This window comes from Macaca nemestrina, chromosome 20, assembly GCF_043159975.1.
Source record: "Macaca nemestrina isolate mMacNem1 chromosome 20, mMacNem.hap1, whole genome shotgun sequence".
Lineage (NCBI taxonomy): Eukaryota > Metazoa > Chordata > Mammalia > Primates > Cercopithecidae > Macaca > Macaca nemestrina.
This window is the reverse complement of record NC_092144.1, coordinates 47388935-47409695: the sequence shown is the minus strand read 5'-3', so window position 1 is coordinate 47409695 and position 20761 is coordinate 47388935. Positions and strand designations below refer to the sequence as shown.

General features: G+C 56.8%; 1 protein-coding gene across 1 annotated transcript; it reads left to right on the top strand.

Moving 5' to 3' along the window:
* The first annotated feature begins 883 nt into the window (after positions 1–883).
* Positions 884–20134, top strand: LOC105495416 (double PHD fingers 1). The gene is given in 13 exon segments (XM_011764914.2): positions 884–990; positions 8207–8367; positions 8451–8558; positions 12140–12267; positions 12534–12581; positions 12583–12630; positions 13313–13391; positions 13600–13734; positions 14796–14846; positions 14940–15059; positions 17374–17486; positions 18769–18850; positions 18994–20134. Coding segments are annotated over 13 exon segments (1176 nt in total). The 5' UTR covers positions 884–958; the 3' UTR covers positions 19065–20134.
* The last annotated feature ends 627 nt before the right edge of the window (positions 20135–20761 follow it).

Genomic DNA, 20761 nt, shown 5'->3' with positions numbered 1-20761 from the left:
GGCTTACTGCAACCTCTGCCTCCCAGGTTCAAGTGATCCTCCCACCTCAGCTTCCTGAATAGCTGGGATTACAGTCATGCGCCACCACACCCCGCTAATTTTTTGTATTTTGGGTAGAGATGGGGTTTCGCCATCTTGCCCATATTGGTCTTGAACTCCTGAGCTCAGATGACGCACCTGCCTCGGCCTCCCAAAGTGATGGGATTACAGGCATGAGCCACCACGACTGGCCCCATTTTCTTTTCTTTATAGCACCGTTCACTGTCTGAAATGATTTTATCTATTTATTTTCTTATTATCTGTCTTTCTCCACTAGAATGTCAGCTCCTTGAGAGTGGCAACTTTGTTTTGGTCATTGCTGTATCCCCAGTGCCTAGAAGAGTTCCTGGAACACAGCAGGCACTCAGTAAATGAACAAAGGCACTGATGAACCCCTGTGCTTGTTCACAGGCTGTCCGACATAGAAGAGACACCCAAATAGGCCCAGACAATAATACACGACAGACTTTAGGGTCATCCGCATACCCTGGGGACACCTAGAAGCTAGGGACCACCTGATTCCGCGCCCGCGGTGCCTGGAGGGTGGAGATCCCGAGCTGGAGACCGAGCACTCCCAGGGAGGGAGGAAAGATGCTCTGGGGGGAGCCCCGCCCCTCCCTGTATCCCCAGCAGCCAATGGGAGCGCGGTCCTCCTGACGCCCCCTGGGACGTGTAGTCCGGGCAGGGGCGCCCTCGGGCGCCGCCGCGCGCCCCTAGACTCCACGTCCCGTCGTGCGCCGGGGGGCGCGGGGATTGGCTGAGCCCCGCCCCCGGCCCGCCCCGCTCCGCTCGCGCCGCAGCCCCAAGAATGAATGAAATCGTAGCGCGCTGGGCGGCAGAGCGGGCGGCGCAGGCCGGGCTGGGCCCGCGCGCGGCGGCAGCGGCGCCCCGGGCCGGAGGCGGCCCAGCCGAGCGGGCCATGGCTACCGCCATTCAGAACCCGCTCAAGTCGTGAGTGTCCCCGCCGTCCCCGCCCCCTGTCCAGACCCCCCCCACCAGGAGCCCTTCCCCCGCTCGCCCTAGGGCTGAGGAGGGGAACCCAGCTCGCGGACCGTAGTTGAATGGGGGCCCCCAGCGCGAACCCTTGCCCCGGGGACCCCCACCCCCTGTCGCCCCCTGGGGTTGGGGGCGGGAGCCCCTCCAGGGTCGCGGGGGCGCCTCTTCTTTGTCGCTGTCAGTGAAGGAATGTGGCGCGGGCTGGGGGTGGCGGAGGCCGTTTCCCCACCCAGAGTGGGGGTAGGGGCTTCCCTCTCCTCCATCTCTTCCTCAGGGTCTCCGGAGGTGCCGGGCCTGCCCCAGCCGGGGCTGGAAGCTCGAACACCTAAGTCCGGACCTCGGTCTCCAGGGTTTCCATTACCCGCTCTCCCCTCATCAAAGCGCCTTTCTCTCTTTCCCCTTCTTTCTCTGGGGACCCCGGCCCTCGCGGCCGCAGGGTGGGAGCTGAGACGTCGGGGGTCCCGAGTTCCATCCCCTCTGCCTCCCCTTTTTCCTCCCGGAATCTCTGGGAACTAGAAACCCCGAACCCACGGTCAGCCTGGACCGCAGCATCCTTCCCTCTCCCCGCCCATACACATCAAACGGGAGCATCTCTGATCCCCTTGGGGACCGGCTGCCCAGGAGGCGGTGCCGGGAGCGCCCTCGGTCTCCGGGGATTCCCTCCCTTTCTCCCTGGCCGCGGGCCTCCGAGCGTTCGCCTCTTCCCGGGCCTGGTGACTGGGAACTCGGACGTCTGGGTCCCAGCCTGGCCCCTCCTGACCCTCCCCTCTCCTTGCCATCCCTCGCGCTCTCCACCCCTCCCCTTCCCCCTCTCCATCTCGCTCTTGCTTCCTCTTCGGGATCCCGGACTCCCGGGTCCCAGCCCTCCCCCACCCCCTGTTCCCAGGCGGTGACAGCGGGCTCCGAGTGACAGGCGCTCGGCCGCTCCCGCCCTCCCTCCCCGCAGGCGAGCGCGGCGCTCCCCTCCCCCTCCTCCCGGGCCTGGTGGAGGAGGCGGAGGGCGAGCGCCCGCGGCGTCGCACAAAGGGGCCGGGGCGACCTCCCCCACCCTTCCCCCAACCCCGTGCACTGGCTGCCTTGACCTTGAACATCGAGGGCTGGGGGCGGGGGTGAAGGGGGGTGAGAGGGAGAGAGTGAGAGAGGGAGCGGCCCCCCCACCCCACCCACGAGAAGGGATGCGCCTGCTGGCTGGACCAGAGGCCGCCAGTTGCTTCTGGTTTCTGGCGGGAATGGGGGTGGGAGGTGGAGGGTGGGAGTTGGGAGAGGAAGCGGGGCAGAGATTTAGAGGCACGCGCCTACACGTGTGGCTCCGCCGTGAGCAGGGTGCCGGGAGCCGGTGTGTGGGGTTTGGGTCCGTGTGAGGTGGTGCATGGTGGTGACACCCCTCTGCTGCCCTCTCACCTTAAGTGGTACACACAGACAGCTGTCTGTCCTGTGAGGGATATCCGCAAAATGGCTGGGAACGGGGCACCTGTGCAAGTTGGTGGATCTACAGGCGATGGGGCCCCTCACCTTGACCCTGGCCCAGACCCCAGGAGGAGGTGTGCTGCAGCCCTGAGCAGGGGCCCAGCCAGAGTAAGCCTGGACTGGGAGGGCCCTGCCCCTCTGTGCCCTCCCCTTCCAAAAGGTCTCTGCAGGGGTGAGGGTGGGGACTCCCTGGCTCCTGAAGGAATGCGAGTCAAATCCCATGGGGAGAAGGAGCTGGAGGGTGCCGCCCTCGGAAGTTCCGACTGAGTTCCGAAACCAGCTTGAGCCACCAATGTTCCCCCGCCGTGAGCCTCAGTTTTACCATCTGTGTATGGGGGCTTCTAACAGCCCTTACCACCTGATGGGGCTGTCCTGGGGCTTAAATAAGGCCATCTTTGTAAAGCACTTAGCACAGAGACCGACACTGACCAAATGTAGTGATTATTATTAGTGGTATCAATATTGATTTATGAAATTGATTTCTACTGTGGGCCAGCTCCCCAACAGGGCACTGGGGCATGGGGCAGGAGGATTGTTTGGGCCAGGGAGAGGACTGGGAGTTCAAGTGTGTAGAAGTGTGTGGGAGTGGTGTGTGCAGGTGGTTAGGGTGGAAGGAAAGAAAGGAGAGCCCGCTCCAAGTGTCAGCCTGGGTCTGCGGGTAGAGGCCCTGCTGGTGGGCCAGACACAGAGGCTCATGCCTGTAATCCCAGCACTTTGGGAGGCCAGGGTGGGCAGATCACTTGAGCTTAGAAGTTTGAGACTAGCCTGGCCAACATAGGGACAACCCTGTTTTTACAAAAATACAAAAATTAGCCGGGTGTGGTGGTGCAACACCTGTAGTCCCAGCTACTTGGGGTTTGAGGTGGGAGGATCGCTTGAGTCTGGGAGGTGGAGGCTGCAGTGAGCTTTGTTCATGCACTCCAGCCTGGGCCATTGAGTGAGACCCTGTCCAAAAAAAAAAGAGAGAGAGAAAAAGAAAGAGGAAAGAAAGAAAGAGAAAGAAAGAAAGAAAGGAAGAAAGAAAGAAAGAGAGAGAGAAGGAAAAGAGAAAGAAAGAAAGGAAGAAAAGAAAGACAAATAGAAATTCTGCTTGTAGAGGAGGACTGTTAGAAAGGTCTACACTCAGAGTGTCTACACTCGGGCTTCTCTTAATCAAATTGACATGAGAGTTTGGGGTGGGGCAGGGTGAGTGCCTGAGGCTAGAGGTGTGGGAATCAAGTGTAAGAGGGTGTGCTAGGGACCTGTGAGCGAATGGGAGGTGAGAGAGGAAGGTGGGGTCACAGCTCACCGTGGGCAAGGCGTGGGGTGGCCACTATAGGCCCCTGGAGGCCAGAGTGATCGTAGGGGTGCCACTTACCCCACTTAATCCCTTTGTCACACTCCAGGCCATATGTGAATCAGAGACCCACTTCCTCCTGTTTCAGGAGAGGGGCGGGCCCAAGGCCTTACCTGGCTTAGATGGGCGAGTTGGTGGAAAGGGTCTAAGACTAGAGGGGTGTGTGTGTGTGTGTGTGTGTGTGTGTGTGTGTGTGTAGAAGTGACCGTGAGTGTAGGAGCCTTGACTGGATCTTTCTCATGGGGGATTTCAAGTGACAAAAATGGTGAAGGGCTAGCGGGCCACTATTGTCGGCTGGGGCGCCCCCTGGTGGATGAGGGCGTTTTGTGGGCGTGTTAATTACAGCAGCCGCCCAAACCTGAATGCTGGCTCTACAGGGGTCGGGGTGGAAGAGAGGAAGGGGAAAAGGGGAAGGAGGGGTGAGACGGGAAGAGGGACGGGGTGGTGGTGTTGTGGAGAGACTGGGTCAGTGTGTGACTCAGTGGGTCCGCTCACTCCCTGGGGATCTCTTCCGGTGGAGTCAGTGTGTGTGACAGTGGAAGAGAGAAGGAGGTCAGGGCCACTTGGGGAGGGGCGTCAGGGTGCCTGCCTCCTTCCTTCAGTCTCACTTTCAAAGAGCCGCCAGGGGATGCAGGTATGTGAGGTCACCTTCCTGTGCCTCAGATTCCTCACCTGGAAAATGCAGATAATAATAGCAACACGGGGTGAACTATGCCCAGCACATGATGGGTGCATTTACTCATTCAACAAATATCTACTGAGCATCTATTTTTTTTTTTTTTTTTTGGAGATAGGGTCTTGCTCAGTTGTCCAGGCTGGAGTGTAGTGGTGTGATCATAGCTCATTACAGCTTTGATCTCCTGGGCTCAACCAATCCTCCTGACTCAGCCTCCTGAGTAGCTGGGACCATAGGCATGTGCCACCATGCCCAGCTATTTATTTTCTTTTTGGTAGAGACCAGGTCTCGCTATGTTGCCCAGGCTGGCCTCCTGAGCTCAAGTGGTCCTCTCATCTCAGCCTCCCAAATTGCTGGGATTACAGGCATGAGTCACCTCGCCCTGCTTACTTATTTTTTTTTGTTTGTTTGTTTGCTTTTAGAGACAGAGTCTTGCTCTGCCATCCAGACTGGAGTGCAGTGGTGAGACCACAGCTCACTGCAGCCTCAGCCTCCCAGGTTCAAGCTATCCTCCCACTTTAGCCTCGCAAGTAGCTGCTACTACACTGATGCGCCATCATGCCCAGCTAATTAAAATTTTTTTTTTTTTTTTGTAGAGACAGGAGTCTGGATATGTTGCCCAGGTTGGTCTCAAACTCCTGGGCTCAAGCAGTCCTCTCATCTAGGCCTCCCAAAGTACTGGGATCGCAGACTGGAACCATTGCACCTGGCCAGCATTATTCTTTCTTTCTTATTTGTTATTTATTTATTTATTTTTGAGATGGAGTCTTGCTCTTGTTGCCCAGGCTGGAGTGCAAAGGCATGATCTTGGCTCACTGCAACTTCCGCCTCCTGGGTTCAAGTGATTTTCCTGCCTCAGCTTCCCAAGTGGCTGGGATTATAGGCATGTGCCACTACGCCTGGCTAATTTTGTATTTTTAGTAGAGATGGGGTTTCTCCTTGTTGGTCAGGCAGGTCTCAAACTCCCAACCTCAGGTGATCTGCCCGCCTCAGCCTCTCAAAGTGCTGGGATTACAAGCGTGAGCCACTGTTCCTGGCCCGCATTATTCTTTCTGATAGCATTTAGGTATTACCATTGACATCTTAGTAAAGTACGTATCAGCTCCTTTGTGGAATAAATGGATTTCTTGAGCAAATACTACCTGCCAGGTACCTTTTTTTGTTTTTTTGTTTAAGGCAGATTCTTGCTCTGTCGCCCAGGCGTGATGTCAACTCACTGCAACCTCCGCCTCCTGGGCTCAAGTGATTCTCCTGCCTCAGCCTCCCAAATAGCTGGGAGTACAGGCATGCACCACCACATCCGGCTAATTTTTGTATTTTTAGTAGAGACTGTTGGCCAGGCTGGTCGCCTACTCCTGACCTCAGGTGATCCACCTGCCTGGGCCTCCCAAAGTGCCGGGATTACAGGTGTGAGCCACTGCACCTGGCCTGCCAGTTACCTTTTAAAATGCTTTGCCTATACTTCCTCATTTAATCCTCACAACACTCCAGTGAGGCATCATCCTCTTTTTACAGATGAGGAAACTGAGGCCCAGAAAGGTTAAGTCATTTGCCAAGGTCACATGGCCACCAAGTGACAGAGCTAAGATTTAAACCCTGGAGGTGAGACTACTGTTTCTAACCTGCACTGCTGCTGTCAGGCCTGCAGAAGGCGTTGAGCAGGGCGGGGTGACCGTGAGCGTAGCTGCTGGGAGAGACAGCCCCGGATGGGGACTCTGGAGCCAGGAGAGACTTGGGTGGGGGGGATGGGAGGTGTCTGCTGGAAGCATGTTGGTGAGAAGTCTGTGTGGGCACCTGGGAGGTGTCTCTGCATCTCTTAGTATTGCAGTGTGTGTGCATGTGGCTGTGAGTCCGTGCGAAGGTGTGTGAGTAGGAGTGTGTGGGCGGCTGTGAGTCTCCGCGTGAATGTGTGTGTAAACTGCCATGCGTGGGCGTGTGCGAGTCCAGGTGTGCATGTGGTTGTGTGCACGCGAGAGCAGGCTATGTGGACGAGTGAGGGCGGGTGAGTGACGGTGCGTGCCCCGGGCCCCTCCTCCGCGCCGTCCCCGTCCCCGCGGGGTCCCGGGGGCCCCCTGGCCTGGGACTACCACTCCCGGCATGGCCCGGGCGGGCCCGCCCCGTCGCCGCTATTGGCCGTGGCCCTCGTGCTCCCGCCCCCCGGGAATGAATGGATGGGCGGCCTCAGCGCCCGCCCGACCGCTGGGAGGACCGACCCGGCGGGGACCTGCTGGGGGCAGGACCCGGGGAGCAAGATGGCCACTGTCATCCCTGGCCCCCTGAGGTGGTGCGGGCTGGCAGGAGGCGGGGAGGGAGCGCGGGCGGGTCTACGCGGGCCTGGGTGTGTGTGGCGGCCGGGGGTGGGGCCGAGGGGGTGTCTGGGGGGCTGTCACCGAGTGCGGGGCTGCGTGGGGGTGCGAGAGTGTGTGACTGTGGGTCTCTGACAAGAATGATGTCGGATGCGCCGCTCCCTGGAGGGGTGGAGGGCGTGGGGGACCTCCAGATTCTTTTTGGGGAAGGGGGACATCGTCCCCTCCCTGCGACCCTCGGGTCTGGGAGAGGGTGAAATGACCCGGGGGTGCGGGAGCCTTGGCAAACTGGAGTGAAGTCCACACTACCTTTGTCTTGGGATGTGGAGTGTGTGTATGTACCACTTATTTGTGTTCTGGTTTTTTAAAGAATTTTTGGGGGATAGGTGTGTGGACGTGTGTCCGTTTCTTTTTATTCTGCACTAGATATCTTTGGATATTTGGGTCTCCCAGTGTGTGTCTGTGTCCTTTGGAACTATCTGTCATTTGTCTTGTGTTCTGTGTTTTTGGGTATGTAGGGCTGTGTGTATTTGTGTGTAAATTTTTGTGTGACTGTGGGTGGATTTGGCTGTTTCTGTGTTTTATATGTGTGTGTGTCTGTGTGGATGTATTATATTTTAGATACTGGTTCCACATTGCACATCTTTGTAAATGTGTGTACCTGTGTGAATCTATGTGATTTCTCTGTGTTGTGTGTCTGGATATTGTGTGTGTGGTTTGTGTTGTGTCTTTGGATACGTGGGTAAGTGCACAGGGGGGTAAGTGGTTTCTGTAGTTCCTGTCCTTTGACATGTGTGTGTCTGTATGTCTTTGGCTGCATGAGGTGTGTATGTGTGTGTGGTGTTATGTTTCCATGTTGTGTGTCTTTGTGTGAGTGATGTGTTTCTGGTGTGTGTCTGTGGATATGTGATGTGTCTTTGTGCATGGTTATTGGTGTGATTCGTCTCCACACTATGGAACTTGGGATATTTGTCTTTTTCAGTAGATATTTATATGTGCACGTGTGTGAGGTTTGTCTGTTTCTCCTTTGTGAGTACTGGGATTTGTCTCTCTTTGTGTGTGTGAATCCCGTGTGACTGTGTGTGATTTGTGTTGTGTGTCTGCATGTGTTCATGTAGGGATACATCCCGGTGTGTTTTTGTTTGTTTCTGTATGGTGTTTCTACTCATGAGCTGGAGGCCTGTTTGAGTCCCAGTTTGGGGGCCCCTGGGCCCTGTCCCCTTCCCCCAGCCTGGGTCCCGGAGTGGGAGGAGGAGAGAGGTGAAGCTGGAGGGGTCTGCCCACCCCTCCCGAGCCTGGGCGGGCCGGCAGCCGGGGGAGGGGTGCTGGGCGACCCTGTGCGCCTGCCCTTGCTGACAGCCGCCCGCCCGTTCGCTGCCCCTCTAGCCTAGGCGAGGACTTCTACCGCGAGGCCATCGAGCACTGCCGCAGCTACAACGCGCGCCTGTGTGCGGAGCGCAGCCTGCGACTGCCCTTCCTCGACTCGCAGACCGGCGTGGCCCAGAACAACTGCTACATCTGGATGGAGAAGACCCACCGCGGGCCGGGTACCGCTGGGAGGGCTGGCGCGAGGCGGGGCGGGGCCGGGCCACCCCACCGCGGCCGCCCTCTCACCTTCCTCTCTCGCCAGGTTTGGCCCCGGGACAGATTTACACGTACCCCGCCCGCTGTTGGAGGAAGAAACGGAGACTCAACATCCTGGAGGACCCCAGACTCAGGCCCTGCGAGTACAAGATCGGTGGGTGCAGCCGCTGGGGCCCCCAACGGTGTCCCAGGGCCTGCTGTGTGTCCAAGCCCGTCGGTCACCTTTATCCGCCTTCTAGCAAGTGTCTGCCTGGCTGGCTGTGTGTCTGCCCATGTGCATCTCGGGTGTTTCCCAGAGATTCCACAGTTTCTCTGAGTCACTGAGTGGCGACTGCATCTCCTCCTACATGGGCCCAGGTGCCCAGTTGTTGTTATGTATTTATTTATTTATTTTTGAGACAGAGTTTCACCCAGGCTGGAGTGCAATGGCGCGATCTCGCAACCTCCACCTAGTGGGGAGTTGAACCTTGAACCCGCAACCTCTGCCTAGCAGGTTCAAGCGATTCTCCTGCCTCAGCCTTCTGAGTAGCTGGGATTACAGGCATGCGCCGCCACGCCCAGCTAATTTTGTATTTTTAGTAGAAATGGGGTTTTCACCGTGTTGGTCAGGCTGGTTTGGAACTCCTGACCTTAGGTGATCTGGCCACCTCGGCCTCCCGAAGTGCTGGCATTACAGGCGTGAGCCACTGTACCCGGCCTGTTGTTTTTAAAATAGAGGCAGGGTGTTATTATGTTGCCTAGGCTGGTCTCGAACTCCTGAGCTCAAAGGATCCTCCCTTCTCAGCCCTCCAAAGTGTGGGGATTACAGGCGTGAGCCACTACACCCCGCCAAGGGGTCCAGTGGTATTGGAGGGCATAGTGATACCTGTTAGGTGTGTGTGGGTGTATGGAGTTTCTGACTGCATCCCTTCCCCTGGGAGTTGGGATGGATCAGTATCTGCCTGTATTTTTTTTTTTTTTTTTTGAGATGGAGTCCGGCTCTGTTGCCCAGGCTGGAAGTACAGTGGCACGATCTCAACTCACTGCAACCTCCGCCTAGTGGGTTCAAGTGATTCTCCTGTCTCAACCTCCCATGTAGCGCACATCGACATGCCCAGCTAATTTTTTTGTATTTTTAGTAGAGACAGGGTTTCACCATGTTGGCCAGGCTGGTCTCGAACTCCTGACCTCAGGTGATCCACCCGACTCGGCCTCCCAGAGTGCTGGGATTATAGGCTTGAGCCACCGTGCCCGGCCATCTGCCTGTATTTTCTTCTGTGGGTGCCTGAGGGTGTCTGCCTCTGTATCTCCCCAAGGGTGTCTGGATGTCTCAGTGTCTGGTTGGAGCTCTTTCCTCTCTTAGGTGTATCTTCCCGGGTGTCTCCAAGTGTCTTAGAAGGCTTGTGTCTTGTGTATGTCTGGTTTGTCAGGGCGTCCAGCTCCTTCCCAGTGTGTCTGGGTGTGTTAGGCGGTGCGGCCATCTCTTTCTGTGGGTGTGTAGGTGCCTCGGAGTGTCTGGGAGAATCTCTTCCTGATGGTGTCTGGTGTATCAGGTGTATTTCTGCACGTGTGTGTCAGTCCATCAGAGGATCTGGACTTAACCTTGAATGTGTTTAGGAGTATCAGGGTCATTGGGGTCAGTTTCTCTTCCTGAGTCTGAAGGTCTGTGTGTACCCAGGAGTGTGGCAGTGCCCACCTGGCTGTGTCTCTGTCTGTCTGTGTCTCCTATGTGTGTGTGTGTGTATCTAGCTGAGCAATTCTCCCTGGGTATGTTGGTATCTCCCCACTATGTGTCTAGGCATCTCATCTGGCTGTCTTCCCCAGGGGGGCCTAGGTATCTGGAGGGCTAATTCTTTCTTCTTTTCTTTCTTTCTTTTCTTTCTTTCTTTTCTTTCTTTCTTTCTTTCTTCTTCTTTCTTTCTTTCTTTCTTTCTTTCTTTCTTTCTTTCTTTCTTTCTCTTTCTTTCTTTCTTTCTCTTTTCTTTCTTTCTTTCTTTCTTTCTTTCTTTCTTTCTTTCTTTCTTTCTTTCTTTCTTTCCTTTTCTCTCTCTCTCTTTCTCTCCCTCCCTCCCTCTCTTTCTTTCTTTCTTTTCTTTCTTTTTTCTTTCTTTCTCTTCCTTCCTTCCTTCCTTCCTTCCTTCCTTCCTTCCTTCCTTCCTTCCTTCCTTCCTTCCTTCCTTCCTTCCTTCCTTCCTTCTTCCCTCCCTCCCTGCCTCCCTTCCTTTTCTTTCTTTCTTTTCCTTGTTTCTTTCTCTTTCTTTTCTTCCATCCAGTTTGGAGTGCAGTGGCACGATCTCAGCTCACTGCAACCTCTGTCTCCCGAGTTCAGGTGATTCTCTTTCTCAGCCTCCTGAGTAGCTGGGATTACAGGCGTGAGCAATTACATCCGGTCAATTTTTGTATTTTGTTTTTAAGTAGAGATGAGGTTTTACCATGTTGGCCAGGCTGGTCTCGAACTCCTGACCTGAAGTGATCCACCCACCTCGGCCTCCTAAAGTGCTGGGATTACAGGTGTGAGGCACCGCACCTGACCAGCTGATTGTCTCTGCGCATCTCTGAGAGTACCCATGGGTCCGGCTATGTCTCCTTCATGTGTCTGGCTGTCTCCAAGGATCTGGCTATACCTCTCTGAGTCTCTAGGCTGTATCTGAGAGTGTGGCTTGGCCAGGCATGGTGGCTTGTGCCTGTAATTCCAGCACTTTGGGAGGCTGAGGCAGAGGATCACTTGAACTCAGGAGTTTGAGATCAGCCTGACTAACATGGTGAAACCCCGTCTCTACCAAAAATACAAAAATTAGCCGGTGTGGTGGCGGGCCAACCACTCTGCCTGTAGTCCTAGTTACCCAGGAGGCTGATGGGAGGATCACTTGAGCCTGGGAGTCGCAGTGAGCTGAGATTGTGCCACTGCACTCCAACCTGGGTGACGGAGCGAGACCGTGTCTCAAAAAAAAAAAAAAAAAAAAAAAAAAAAGAGAGAAAGAAAAAGAAAAAGGAGAGCTTGGTTGGGCCTCTTCCTTTCTGCGTCTGTCTCAGAAAATCTGTCTGGATGTCCCCTATGGGTGTCCATGTGTCTCCTCTGTGAGTGTGTGTATCTGTCCGTATTTGTCTGGGTGTGTTTAAAAGTCGCTGTGTCGGCCGGGTGCGGTGGCTCAAGCCTGTAATCCCAGCACTTTGGGAGGCCAAGACGGGAGGATCACGAGGTCAGGAGATCGAGACAATCCTGGCTAACACGGTGAAACCCCGTCTCTACTAAAAAAAAATACAAAAAACTAGCCGGGCGAGGTGGTGGGCGCCTGTAGTCCCAGCTACTCGGGAGGGAGGCTGAGGCAGGAGAATGGCATAAACCCGGGAGGCGGAGCTTGCAGTGAGCTGAGATCCGGCCACTGCACTCCAGCCTGGGCAACAGAGCGAGACTCCGTCTCAAAAAAAAAAAAAAAAAAGAGTCGCTGTGTCTTCCCTGAGTAGGTCTGGGTGTGCCTGATGGCCTGTGTCTTTTTCTGAGGCTTTCCGGTGTATCCAAAGTTCTGACTGTGTCCTCCTGCTGTGCGTCCCAGGGCATCTGAGGGTGTGGCTGGGTCTCCCCGGGGTCTGGGCCTCCCTTCTAGGGCGTGTAGTTAAATCCTCGCCTCGGCTGCTGGCCGAGTGTGGGAAAGCTTCTTCCCTCCCGCAAAGAGCATGGTCCCCCCACCTGCATAGTTTGAGGAGTCCTCTAGGGTCAACTTCCCCATCTGACCCTGCCATGGGCCCTGTCCCCAGACTGTGAAGCACCCCTGAAGAAGGAGGGTGGCCTCCCTGAAGGGCCCGTCCTCGAGGCTCTGCTGTGTGCAGAGACGGGGGAGAAGAAGATTGAGCTGAAGGAGGAGGAGACCATTATGGACTGTCAGGTAGGCCCACCCCTGGGGACCCCCCGACATGGCTTCCTCTCACCCCTGCCGGCCGCCAGCCCGGGCCCTCATGTTCCTGCTCTGAAACCCCCCCGGTTTCCTCCAGCCCTTGGGCATCCCAGTCTCCATCCTCCCAGACTTCATCTCTGTTTGGAAGAACTCCTGACTTACGCTCTCATCCCCAATCTCCACCTCTGCCCAGAGCCCCTCAAAAGCAGGTCAGTGGCTCCTACTTTCTTGATCCGTCTCCTTTCTCTATTGCCCAGAAACAGCAGTTGCTGGAGTTTCCTCCTCCGCATGATCTCGAGGTGGAAGGACTTGGAGGATGACATTCCCAGGAGGAAGAACAGGGCCAAAGGAAAGGTATCACCCCAAGGTTCTCCTCTCCCCTGCTCCCCTAATGACAGGTCTCATTCGTGGAGCAGGCGCAGTGGTCGGCCCCATGCCACAGTCTGACCTCATTGAATCCCAGAACAGCCTGCAGGGGTGGGGATTTAATACCCATTTTACAGATGAGAAAACTGAGGCTACATCTGTATTAAGCCATTTGCAAAGCAGAGATTATGCAGTGGGTTAGAGCTACCTTCATCCCCGTGCCGCAGAGGAAGAAGCTAAACTTGGAGAGGTTTGAAGCCCCACAGCTAGGACATTTGCAGAGCTGCAATTTGAATTTGCAAAAGGACTCTGTCTCACTTTCTTTTTTCCTTTTTTTTTTTTCGAGACAGAGTCTTGCACTGTCGCCAGGCTGGAGTGCAGTGGTGTGATCTCAGCTCACTGCAAACCTCCGCCTCCTGGGTTCAAGCTATTCTTCTGCCTCAGCCTCCTGAGTAGCTGGACTACAGGCATGCGCCACCACACCCAGCTAATTTTTGTATTTTTAGTAGAGATGGGGTTTCACCATGTTGGCCAAGGTGGTCTCGAGCTCTTGACCTCATGATCCGCCTGCCTTGGCCTTCCAAAGTGCTGGGATTACAGGCCGTGAGCCGCCGCGGCCCGGCCAGTTTTCTTACTTTCTTGGCCTCTCACCTCCTGACTCTCCCTACAGGCATATGGCATCGGGGGTCTTCGGAAACGCCAGGACACCGCTTCCCTGGAGGACCGAGACAAGCCGTATGTCTGTGATAGTGAGTCCTTCTGAAGAGGGGGAAAGGCAGAGAGAGGGGGGCCCAGAGAATCCCCACCTTGTGGCCCTCTGCCTCCTGTACCAGACCCGGGTTGGGGGGATGCTCAGGTCTCTGGCCGAGGGGGGGAGGTGTGATCCTGGAGGCCAGGGTGGAGGCAGCATGGGCCTGGAGGGGCTGACAGGCCCCTCCTGGCTCGCTCGCTCCCCAGTCTGTGGGAAACGGTATAAGAACCGGCCGGGGCTCAGCTACCACTACACCCACACCCACCTGGCTGAGGAGGAGGGGGAGGAGAACGCCGAACGCCACGCCCTGCCCTTCTTCCACCGGAAAAACAACCATAAACGTGAGCTGGCAGGCCAGGTGGGGGTGGTGAGGGGCCCTGGGAGTGGGGAAGAGGAGCCCAGCTGGGGGTGGGGGTGGGGGGGCATTAGACATTTCTGGAAAATCTCCAGCTCAGCCGTTCCCTCCCCCCACCGACCATGGGGATGCTGGCTCTGGGGTTGCCATGGCAACCAACCATCGCTCCTTCGCTCCCGGCCGGGCGTAATATTTCTGGGTCTGATTTATTGTTTCAATTAGAGCTTGGGGAGGGGGGGTGTGATAGATGGCTCCCCTCCCGCCCTGCCTTCCCTTTCTCCTTTCTCGGCTAAGCTTTGGTCAAGGGGCAGGGTCTGTGACCTGGGAGCCCTTGGTGTCCGCCCGTGCCAATCCCATGCCAGTTCTGACAGCTGAGGGACGGGGGCGGGGAGGAGGGTTTGGGAGAGGCAGCAGGGAAACACTGTCTTCCCACCTATCTCTCAGAGGCAGAGGCTGAGTGTCCTCACCCCAGGCCACTACACACCTGGGCACCTCGGCGTTCAGAATTTTTCTTCTGAGTGTCTGTTTCTGTACCAGATCTTGGCTCGGGGTACTCTCTGAATTTGTTAGATACAAATTACTGAGGGTGCACTTGGAAATGGGTGGCTGGGAGACATGTATGTGAGAAGGGAAGCAGGGAGCCCTTCTTCACGCTGTCTTTACCAAGTTTTGACCCAATAAAGAGGACGGGTCAGTTGTCTCAAGGAGTTGGGAATCCTGACTGGGTGCAGTGGCTCACACTTATAATCCCACCATTTTGGGAGGCTGGGGCGGGAGGATCGCTGGAGGCCAGGAGTTGGAGTCCAGCCTGGACAACATACCAAGATGCTGCTTTTATTTTTAATTGAAAAAAAATAAATAAATAAAAAGAAGAGTTGGGAGTCCCGATGAGAACTGTTTTCGCCTCTCCCCACGGCTTAGGGTAGCTACTCACTCTTCCCATCTCCCCACACCTGGACTAAGAGGTCCATCCCTGGGGCTGAGGCTGGGGGCAGGGTGGAGCCTTGCCTGTGGTGAGAGTCCCTCTCTCTGTCCCCCTCACCCCAGAGTTTTACAAAGAATTGGCCTGGGTCCCTGAGGCACAAAGGAAACACACAGGTATGGACGCCTCCTTCTGCTCCTAACGTCTGCAGCCACCTTTGCGGGGTGCCCTTGCCTGCCCCGTGCCAATGCCTGTCCGCTGTCTTGCAGCCAAGAAGGCGCCCGACGGCACTGTCATCCCCAACGGCTACTGTGACTTCTGCCTGGGGGGCTCCAAGAAGACGGGGTGTCCCGAGGACCTCATCTCCTGTGCAGACTGTGGGCGATCAGGTGACGCTCCCCACCTGAGGTTTCTGGGGGCCGGGTGCAGAGGACATTCAGGAGTGCAGACCTGGAGGGAGGGAGGCAAGGTGGTGAGGACTGAGGGGACCCCGAGCGTGTAGGGGATACTGGGGATAACCAGAGCTAGCGAGGCTGATGCAACTGCTGAGGATGGTGGGAATTGGATCGGATCAGTGAGGCTTCAGGGATAACGGGATGTGGCTCTCATGGCACTGTGGGTAGCGGCCTGTGCTTAGCATGGCATCAAGAGTAGTGAGAGGCCGGGTGCAGTGGCTCACGTCTGTAATCCCAGCACTTTGGGAGGCAGAGGTGGGAGGATCACTTGAGGCCAGGAATTTGAGACCAGCCTGAGCAACATAGCAAGACCCCCATCTCTACAAACAATTTAAAAATTAGCCAGGTGTGTTGTTGCGCACCTGTAATCCCAGCAACTCAGGAGGCTGAGGCTGGAGGCTCCCTTGAGCCCAGGAGTTTGAGACCAGTCTGGGCAACATAGTGAGATCCCATTTATTAAAAACAAAATTAGCTGGGCATGGTGTCGCACCCCATTAGTCCCAGCTACCCAGGAGGCTGAGGTGGGAGGCTGCTTGAGCCCAGGAGGTTTTTTTTTTGAGATGGAGTCTCCCTCTGTCACCCAGGCTGGTGTGCATTGGCACGATCTTGGCTCACTGTAACCTCCGCCTCCTGGGTTCAACTGATTCTTGCACCTCAGCCTCCTGAGTAGCTGGGATTACAGGCACACGCCACCATGCCAGGCTAATTTTTGTATTTTTAGTAGAGACAGGGTTTCACCATGTTGGCCAGGCTGGTCTCAAACTCCTGACCTCAGGTGATCTGCCTGCCTTGGCCTCCCAAAGTGCTGGGATTAAAGGCATGAGCCACTGCACCCGGCCCCTTGAGCCCAGGAGTTTTTGACCAGTCTGGGCGACATAATGAGAGCCCATCTATTAAAAAAAAATAGGCCGGGTGCAGTGGCTCACATCTGTACTCCCAGCACTTTGGGAGGCTGAGGTGGGTGGATTACAAGGTCAAGAGATCAAGACCATCCTGGCCAACATAGTGAAACCCCGTCTCTACTAAAAATATAAAAATTATCTGGGTGTGGTGGCGCGTGCCTGTAATCCCAGCTACTCTGGAGGCTCAGGCAGGAGAATCGCTTGAACCCAGGACTCCGAGGTTTCAGCGAGCTGAGATCGCACCACTGCACTCCAGCCTGGGTGTCAGAGCAAGACTCCGTCTCAAAAAAAAAGCTGGGTATGGTTTCGCACCCCATTAGTCCCAGCTACTCGGGAGGCTGAGGTGGGAGGATTGCTGGAGCCCGGGAGGTCAAGGCTGCAGAGTGGGCTCTGATGGCACCACTGTGCTCCAGCCTGGGCAACAGAGTGAGACCCTGTTTCAAAAACCAAAACAAGACAAAAGGAGTAGCAAGAGACGGGGGTCAAGGTGTGGCGGGTAGTGGGCTGTGTGGTGTGAGTGACGGATGCCACCACCTGGGCACTGGTAGCAGGACGAGCTTGCCGTAGAATTGTGGCTTACAGAACGTGGTTTCCTGTGGTGGACTTGGGGGCAATATAGACTGTGGTTGCCACAGCACAGTAGGCCATGCATTGTGGTTGTCATGGCATCATGGGTAGTGAAATGTGGTTGTCATGGCAACTCGGTATCATGGAATGTAGTTGTGATGGCACCGGGGCCGTGGTTGCAGGGGGCGGGCACCACGGGTCGTGGCTACAGGTCGCAGCTGCAGGTGTCTCTGCACCGGGGCCGTGGAATGACGGACAGCCTGGCGCTCCACGGTATTGTCAGTAACAGTTTGGTTGCTGGGGCATCATGTGGAATGGGCTTTAGTTGCACGAAACCAAGGTGTGGGGACCCCGTTGTGGAAGGCGGTTGCCATGGCATTGTGGCTGGGAGAGTGTGGTCGCCACGCTGCTGCGGTTCACAGGACCCTGGCCGTTCTGCTGCGGGTAATGGAATGTGGCTGTCTCAGCACGGTGGTTAACAGAAGGTGGTTGCCACGGTGTTGTGGGTGGTAGAAAGTGGTTGCCACAGCACTGTGGGTAATGGAATGCGGTTGCCATGGTGTTCTGGGGAGCAGAGTGTGGTTGCCATGGTGGTTGTGGTAGGAGACTGCTGCTGGCCACGTGGTTGCTGGGCAGGTGTGGGGTCAGGCTGTGGACCCCAGCAGCTCATCCCGGCCTCATCAGCCAGGGGCAGGGGCTGAGCGATGGTTCCCCTGGTGGTCAGTGCCCACCAGGGGCACGCTGACCTCCTAACTGCACCCCTGCCCCTTGGCGCCCAGGACACCCCTCGTGTTTACAATTCACGGTGAACATGACGGCAGCTGTGCGGACCTACCGCTGGCAGTGCATTGAGTGCAAATCCTGCAGCCTGTGCGGAACCTCCGAGAACGACGTGAGTGCCGCCCGCCCCCCGCGTGCCCTGCTGCCCGCCCCGCTTGGCACGTCCACCTCCGCTCCTCGAGCTTAAAGCCTGTGTCTGAGCCCTCCCTGGTGAACGCGAGTCCCCTGTGTTACCATCATGCTGGTGTCCACAAATTGAACCCGGCACTTTCTCCTCTTCGTCTCTCTGGCTCCTCTCAACCACCCTCTGAAGCAGGGAAGAAACCGAGCTCGGAGAGGGAAAGAGACCTGGCCAGGGCCAGCCAGCTAGGGAAATGGAAGAGCTGAGATGTAAAGCCATGACCACTGCTGGCAGAGCTGGTGTCAGATCATCTTAGGATTGTTTAAAGCCTTCCACAGGCCGGGCGCGGTGACTCACGCCTGTAATCCCAGCACTCTGGGAGAGGCTGAGGTGGGTGGATCACCTGAGGTCAGGAGTTCCAGACCAGCCTGGCCAACATGGTGAAACCCCGTTTCTACAAAAGTACAAAAATTAGCTGGGTGCCTGTAGTCCCAGCTACTTGGGAGGCTGAGGCAGGAGAATCTCTTGAACCTAGGAGGTGGAGATTGCAGTGAACCGAGATGGCGCCACTGCGCACTCCAGCCTGGGTGACAGAGCGAGATTCCATCTCAAAAAAAAAAAAAAAAAAAAAAAGCCATGACCGTTGCTGGCAGAGCTGGTATCAGATCATCTTGGTGTCATATAAGGCCTTCCACAGGCCGGGAGTGGTGGCCCACCTGTGTAATCCCAGCACTTTGGGAGGCTGAGGAGTTTTGAGCCCAGCAGTTCTAGACCAGCCTGGGCAACATAGTGAGACCCCCATCTCTACAAAAAACTTAAAAAAAAAAAAAAAAAAAGGCCAGGCGTGGTGGCCCACACCTATAGTCCCAGCTCAGGTGGCTGAGGCAGGAGAATCACTTGAGCCCAGGAGTGTGAGGCTGCAGTGAGCTGTGACTGCACCACTGCACTTCCAGCCTGGGCAACAGGGTAGGACCCTGTCTCTAAAAATATAAAATAATAATAATAATAAACCTTCCGCAGAGCCTTGTGAAACCCCCACTATAAATCCTTATGAAACCCCCACTATAAATCGCAAAGGGACCGTCCCGAGGGATATGTGCTTGGCTAAGCAGTGTTGTGCACACATTTCCTGCTGCAAAGACCTTCTCAGAGACTTTCTTGGCAGGCCTCACCTCCCCCCAGCCCCCTTGACCTAGCCCCTGCCCCAGCCCCCCACCCCCGTTTCTGGTGCCCGTGCCCCCAGGGTGCCAGCTGGGCGGGTCTCACCCCCCAGGACCAGCTGCTGTTTTGTGACGACTGCGATCGGGGTTACCACATGTACTGCCTCAGCCCCCCCATGGCGGAGCCCCCGGAAGGTGAGAGGAGAGGCAGGCACCACGTGGGCGGGGGGTGGGAACGCCCATCTCCCGGTTGTCGAGAACTGTGTCCTCTGGGTGGGAAGCGGCTGGGGCAGCCCTCCCGGACCTGGGCCTGACTCCAGCTTCGGCCGCCCCCGCAGGGAGCTGGAGCTGTCACCTCTGTCTTCGGCACCTGAAGGAAAAGGCTTCTGCTTACATCACCCTCACCTAGGCCGGCTCGGCGCCGGGACTCTGGGGTGGTGCTCGCCTACCTGCCTCTCTGAGCTCCTCACTTCTCCCCCACCCTGAATGCCCCGCAGCGGGAGCGGGAGAGGCGGAAGCCGAGAGGGGGCTGGGCCACCCCCTCCCCTCTGTGCAAGCGGAATGTGTGCCCTGTGGGTGGGTGGCCCGGCCGGGGCCTCTCCCTCCCTCCCTCCCTCTCTGTCCCTTGGCAAATGGACACCAGGGGCTTCTCCCCTCAAAGCCATACCCCGCCTCTGGGCGGGCATGGGGGGTGGTGGGTGCCAGCCAGGGGCATGGACAGAGCCTTTTTCTAAAGAAAAAGACAAAAAGTTAAAAAAAAAAAAAAAAGAAAAAAAAGGAAAAGAAGTTAATATATACAAAGAGTCCTCCAAGGCCTGGCTGGGTGGAGGGGCGCTGCTGAGAGCGTCCACTGGGCATCCGCCTCTGCCGGCCCCCTCCCGGGCGCCCGAACCCCAATTTCTGGAGCTGCAGCCGTCCCGCGCCCCACCCAAGGTGGGCACCTTCCCCTCCTGTGCCCAGGGCGGTGGGCGTGGTGTCCACCTGCCCCTCCCGGTGCCCACGGTGGATACTGCATGATGTGAACCTTGGTTTTGAACTCTGTTCCTGCCCCTCCCCGACCGCCCTGGCCTGTGCCCGCCCCGTGCCTGCCGTGGCTGGTGGGTGGCGGTGGTGGGGCCGGGTGGGCCCCCGCCCAGCGCCTGCTGGAATGAGAAGCACAGACTCCGCCACGGACTCCTTTTCCCTCCCTCCTCCGCCCTCCTCCCGCCCCGCCAGGCCTGGCGGCCCCCGCCCCCCTCACTGGCCATTTTGGGGGGAGTGAGGGGGCGTGGTTGTTTCTTGTGGTTGTGTGTGTTTGTTGTTCGGGTTTTTAAAAAGGGAAACTGAGACTGCAGGTGGGGGAGGTGGTGGGTTTTGGGGGGATGTCCCCCAATCCAGGAGTGCCCCCCCCACTTGTCACCAAGTCTCCTCTATTGCCTGCCTCTGCTGTGAATTAACTTGTTCTGTGTATTAAACTGGGCCTGACCCCTCTGCCCACGACTGCCTCGTTCTCCCGTCTGGTTTGGGGCATCACCAAGAAGGAAGGCCAGGGGTGGGGGGGGCCTTGTAGGGGGTGAGGCGACCAGCCAGCCCCTACCTCCATCCACCTCCTTCTCCTCCCGCCTGCACCCTGCCTCTCCCCGGCTTTGTCCCAGCTCCGCCTTGCTTTGCCAGAAAGGAGGAGAAGGGGGATGGGGTGGAGGGGCTCCCGCCCAGCCAGCTGTGGTTGCCCTGGCAACGGGCTGCTGCAGCTGCAGCGGGTGCAGCCAAGAGGGAGGCAGGAGCCGGGCCGGGGGAAGGGAAGGGCTGGGAAGAGGACGGTGGGTTGGCCCCTCCTGAGACTGGGGTGGGGAACGGGGGTGTCAGGAGGTGTCATCCCAGGCCCAGACATCTCCAGGGAGCTCCCTGTCCTGGATGTGGGGCAAATCAGCAGTGGGGATGGGGTGGAAAGAGAGGTACTAAGGGAGGGCAGGAGGGTATCTAGACACTGGCACTGGGAGAGAGACTGAGATGTGGGCGACACGTGGGGGGCGGGAGTGAGGAGTGAGGGAACTAGGACACAGATCAGGAGAGAGAAAGAGATGAGGACAGTCACACAGTTATTGAGAGAATCAGAAAAAAGAGCAG